This window comes from Magnolia sinica, chromosome 8 (genome assembly GCF_029962835.1).
Source record: "Magnolia sinica isolate HGM2019 chromosome 8, MsV1, whole genome shotgun sequence".
In the NCBI taxonomy this organism is placed as follows: Eukaryota; Viridiplantae; Streptophyta; class Magnoliopsida; order Magnoliales; family Magnoliaceae; genus Magnolia; species Magnolia sinica.
Window position 1 is genome coordinate 6,300,147 of NC_080580.1, and position 5,912 is coordinate 6,306,058.

Consider the following 5,912-nt stretch of genomic DNA (forward strand, 5'->3'; position numbering starts at 1 on the left):
TTGAAAAATTCAAACCAGTCCATTCATCAGGTGGACCCACAGCAGCGATAATCAGTAGCCAGAAAGTTTCTTTAGTCAATGTGCATGGCCTGAAAAATTCAAACCATTCCATTCAGAAATTGCGTAATTTAGCTGTATGCATTGAATCGACCAGAACTTAGTGGTCCATTGAGATTGATGTATATGTTGCAAAATAGTCGTTGGCCATGTGGACCATGTGGAATTGGTGCAAGACCCACTTCAAGAGCTAGGGCCCACATTGAATTCGCAATGGATGGTTCTCACACAAGTCATGCTAAACAAGCGAAAAAAACAGCAAGGTTTTTAGACTCAGACGAGTCGTGCATTACAATGAGAGGATACAATTTACTAACCTATCTATCGACTCATAGGAAGAACCCCCTTTTTTTAAACAAAGGTCAGCCTTGTCTTTTAGTTTCCTTGCATTGTTCCTCATCTCTTCTCCTTCCTTCTCCACCATTAATCTTCTTATGGCCCACCCTATCTTTTCTCTCTCCAACCCATTCTCTAGTTGGACACCCACCTTCAATACATGGCTTACAAGCCTAGCATTCACCTTTTGATCACCAAAACAAGGCCAACATAGCATAGGCACCCCTTCACATATACTCTCCACCGTTGAATTCCAGCCATTGTGTGTCCAGAAACCTCCCACACTAGGGTGGGCCAGCACCTCTTTCTGCGGGGCCCACTTCACCACCAAGCCCTTCCCACGTGTCTCCTCTTCGAACCCATCTGGCATTTCAGCGCTTGCTGACCCACGAACCAATCCAGATCGAACCACCCACAAGAAAGGCTGGCCGCTATTAGCTATTCCCCACGCAATCTCCACTAGCTCTTTTTTCTCCATACAAGCTAAGCTCCCAAAGCTGACATAGATGACAGAGCCGGGTGCTTGCTTATCGAGCCAGACCATGCAACTATGATCATGTGGCAGCAAACTGCTGGACGATCCTGATGAGTACTTATGAAGTGGGCCAATCAGAAATAACGGCATCGGGAAGTCTTGCCGGATTTTCACCAATGCAGCTTCTTCGATATGTTCAAAGGAGTTGAAGATGATCCCTGAAGAGTTCCTTGTTACGTTGTTCGTGTGGGCCACCACTTGGTACAATGTTTCCGAGCTGTCCGTGCTGATGTTCGGTAGGTCTTTGATCCTGAGTGGAGGGAGCTCAGACACTGGCGTCTCCGATTGAGGATCTGGTAAGAAAAATTCAGATGAAATAATAGAGAAGAATGGTCAAGATTGGCTAGGAATGTAAGGATATCAACTCTTACCCATGGGCCCGTTTTAGGTGAACTATGGCCAGACATACTTGTAGACAAAAAGTAGAAAAGTAGGTTTGATTTCAACCGCACGTAAGTACTTATCCCTCAGGTTTGTTCCATCAACTTTAGTGATTACCACAGTAATGCATTGTAATCTTCATTATAAAAATAATAATTATCATTACTAATAGGATAGTTTAATGTTACTCTAGCATCTTCATTTTTTCACGTGCAAAGTAATTATGCTGACTAGATACATTTTAATGTGATTCCATCAATGTATGTTATATCCACATCATTCATCCATTTTGCAAAATCGTTTTAGGGTATTTCTTAAAAAATGAGCTTGATCCAAGACTACTATGACCCCGGGAAGTTTTCAATGATAGGCATTCAATAAACATGCTAGCTATGTTGTGGTCTATGTCGTTTTTGGATCTCCATAATTTTTTGTCCCATTTCATTAAAAGATCATGCAAGAGGGATAGACTGTGTGCATATAGCACATACATTATGAGCCTACAAAAGTATGCCATGTCAACACACTTTGCCAATCCATATCATGGGGGGTGATTCCAAAGAATAACTATGATTTGACAATAAACAATATCCAATCAAAGGTACAAAGTAATTATATGAGTTTCACACTACATTACTTCGGTAATTCATTATCCAAATGGACCCTTAATATCCATCATATCATATTAGACCAACCTTTGCCATGAACCATTCACTATGTTGGACTTACATTGGCCATGTCTTCAATGTGGACCATCCACCTTGCAAGGCCCATGTTCAGTGTGGACTATCCATCATGAGGGGCCCACCTGAGATGTAGGCCATCAATCATGCAGGCCCACCTTTAATGTGGACCATCCATCCAAAGGGCTTCAAAGTGGATTGTCCATCAAGTGGAGCCCACCTTGGATGTGGGTCATTCTCATTAAGGGCTACCCTTCAATGTGAACTATCCTCATATGGGCCAACTTGATATGGGTCATCTGTCATGTGGGGCCAACCATCAATGCTAGCTATTGTCCATCATGTGAGGTCCACCTTTAATATCCACTGCCTATCATGCATGTAGATCCCACCTTTGATGTGGACCATCCATCATGTGAGTCTTACCTTCGATGTGAGTCATCCATCATGTGGGGCCCACCATCAATGTCCAACACCCATCATGTGGAGCCCACCTTTAATGTGTACCGTCCATCGTGAGGGCCCCACCTTCAATGTGGGTCATCCATCTTGCACAACCCAACTTGGATGCAATCATACATCATTAGCAGCCTACCTTTGATGTGGACCGTCCATTATGCGGGGCCCACCTTTGATGTGGGTTATGCATCATGTGGGGCCCACCTTCAATGTTATGTCCATGGTGTGGGGCCACCTTCAAGATTCATCGCCCCTCGTGTAGAGCCCACCTTTAATATGGACCGTCTATAGTGTGGACCCCACCTTCAATGTAAGTTGTCCATCACGGGGGGTTCGCTTTAGATGTGGGCCATTCATCATTAGGGCCCTACCTTTGACACAGAAAATCCTTTTACGTGGGCTCACCTTGATGTAAGTAATCTACTACTATTTCACGTGGTGTGTTTCACTTGACCTTTGAATATGCTTTGGTTATGGGCTTAAGTCCTAAAATGAGCTAGAAAAATGGATGGACAATGTGGACAAATTACATACATAATGTGTGGGCCTCACAAAGTTTACTCAGCACACAGCCCGTGTTCCATCATAAGTATTGCCTTGTGCACAAATTTGGCATATTCATCATAAGTATCTCCTTGTGCACACATTTGATATATTGACTCCTAGAGTAATTAACCACACTTGAAATTTTACAATTTATCAATGTTGGATATTATTTTCTATGGTGCAGCCTGTTTGATGAGTAGATAGGGCTGATTTTTACACTAAAAAAGTCACATGGTGAGGCTAACTTTTCAGGAGGGGATTAGGTAAGACCCGGACTCACCCAAGAAAGTGTGGCCCATATCGTGGAGCCCACCTTGATGTATATATTTTGTATCCACCCTATCCATCCATTTTTCCATATCATTCTAGGGTGATATTAAAAAAATGAATCAGATCCATTTATCAGGTGGACTAGACCATAGGAAATAGTGGTGGTCAACAAAGTAATATTCCATTAGATCAAACATTTTATGGAGATTGAGTGGCGGCAACAACGCTCAAACATAAATATGACAGTATCCATAAGTTAAAAGGACCCAAAGAGTCCAATCATCTAAATCTACTTCCACAATCATGAATAAAATCTTTTTTTACAATCGGCAGCCCTGTGTTGTCATTTGGCAAGAAACCAAATACTAAATGTGCAGTGATTAGACAGAGATTTTGAGTGAGACATGATGTTTGTAAGGTACCCTCTGTTACCATGAGATGTAATGGAGCAAAACATTAGGACTACCAAAAACAAACAAAAAAAAAAGAAAAATAAAACGACTGGTCTTTATGTTGTTAATAGAACAAACAACAGGTGTGCATGCTCTAGCCGAACGCCACAAAAGCTCTTAATGAAGCTGATATATGTTTTTTCCCTTCATCGATGCTTATTTGACCTTATCAACTGATTGGCTGGCAAATAAACACTACAGAAGCATTAATGTTTTTTAACGGTAGAATGTTCAATCACCTCTATTTTTTATTTTTTATGGTATGGTCCTCCTTATCACTGGATCTGCTTATTTTTGGGGAAGCCGATTGGCAGGTGTACCTCACACCAGCTATATAGCTGCTTGGCTCTGATTATGAGGTATGTTATATCCAAACCGTCCATTCATTTGGCGTGCTCGTATTAAGGCTTGAGACAAAAAAAAAAAAAGAAAAAAAGGAAAAAAAGAGACAGACCTAACTATCAAGTGGACCACACTGCAAAAAGCAGTGGGGGATTGAATGTCTACCATTGAAACCCTTTTTGGGGTCACAAAAGTTATGGATCAATATGAAATTTATTTTTCCTCTTAATTCATGTCTTTTTGACTTTATGAACAGATTGGATGGAAAATAAACATTACGGTGGGCCCTACCAATTGTTTAACGGTGAAAATCGTCATCTCTGCTGCTATTTGTGGTGTGGTCCGGATGATCTTTAGATATGATTCATTTTTTGGATAATGCTCTAAAATGATATCTAAAAATAGATGTACGGTATAGATATAATAAATACATCACTGTGGGGCCCATGTAACTTTGATCTCCTTTGAACCGTTCGTACAACTCAGAGCTCGAGGAGTGTCAGTGCTCGTCTTCGCACGACACGTACCTACAGCAGCAATATAGCTGCTGTGTGGTACACCAGCCAAGCCGCCTCCCATTTTTGATATAATATCCTAAAATGATCTGATATGAAAAAACAGATGATCTACTCCGCAACTTAACAGGAGGGATGGATGTCACATGAATTTATCAGCTGGACAAGGGAAGGTTGGCCTCACTGCAAAAGTCAGACCCGTTTATTCACCTAAGTCGGTAATAAATAGCAAAACATAAGTATGGTCCATTCAATGAATGGATGTTGTTGATTTTTTTACAACATGATCTTTATGATAGAACAAATCTATTGAATGGATTGGATGTGAACCTTTTATGCTTTCTAAAATGACCCACCAAACCATTCTTCCCACCAACAACAACAAAAAAATCACTGTGGTAGTTTGGAACATACACACCTTGTATAGGAAGATAGCCCTTCTCCCGGAGCAGTGGGAAGGCATCAAATGTGATAAAGGACAAGGCGCTGCTCGTCCGTAGGATGATCCTTGGGATCTTGAAGTGGTCAGCCACAGACTGCGTGAAGTGCATGACAGCGTCGGAAACAATGCATGCGATTGGATCACGTGGGTCCTCTTCAGAGAGCATCTGAGCCATCAGATCACTAAATGGGCCATGGCAATTGACATTAAGGAGCGTGACCAGAGCCATGACATTTTCCTTCTGTGCCTGATCAACCGATAAGCCGTCGGATATGGGCTCAAAATTGAAGTTTGGGTAGTTGGATGGATTGGGAGAGTTGAATTGAGTGTGGACGATGGTAATAGAGAATCCTTTGGAGTGTAGGATTGTGGCCAGCTGAAGCATGGGAGTTATGTGGCCTTGAAATGGGCATGGGAAAAGCACCAAATGGGTGCGTTTCCTATGCTGCCTAGGTCTCTCTTTTGATCTAGGCATTGCTATTTTAGTTTTGGTTTTGGAATGAAAACGGGTCTTTTGCATTTGCTGATATATATAGTAGGAAAACTTTGATACCCTGGCAGAGTCTAAAGGATGGTGGACATGCATTTGAAATTACTTTTAGGGCCTGTTTGGCCGGACGGATCCCATGGGATTAGGAGGGATGAGATGGATTTTAGGGCAATGGTGGTGGTGCCAGTGGATTGGTTTAAGATCCATGGGATTGCTATATCCCGGGACAAGTTCACCCAGTCTGATTGGCACGGATGGTGACGTCAGTGAATTGGTTTACGATCCATGGGATAGCTATATCCCAGGACAAGTTCACCGGGTCTGTTTGACTCGTTTGGCATATCCTGGGATGTTACCATCCCATCCCTCCTAATCTCTCTTAATCCGCCCAGCCAAACAGGCCC

At 42.2% G+C, this 5,912-nt stretch overlaps 1 protein-coding gene across 1 annotated transcript; it reads right to left on the reverse strand.

Moving 5' to 3' along the window:
- Positions 1 to 259: 259 nt before the first annotated feature.
- Positions 260 to 5,530, reverse strand: LOC131252721 (UDP-glycosyltransferase 76B1-like). The gene is made up of 2 exons (XM_058253393.1): positions 4,995 to 5,530; positions 260 to 1,221 (listed from the first exon to the last, which is right to left on the reverse strand). Exons 1-2 carry the CDS (start codon positions 5,491 to 5,493, stop codon positions 347 to 349), a joined length of 1,374 nt encoding a protein of 457 aa, XP_058109376.1. The 5' UTR covers positions 5,494 to 5,530; the 3' UTR covers positions 260 to 346.
- Positions 5,531 to 5,912: the final 382 nt, after the last annotated feature.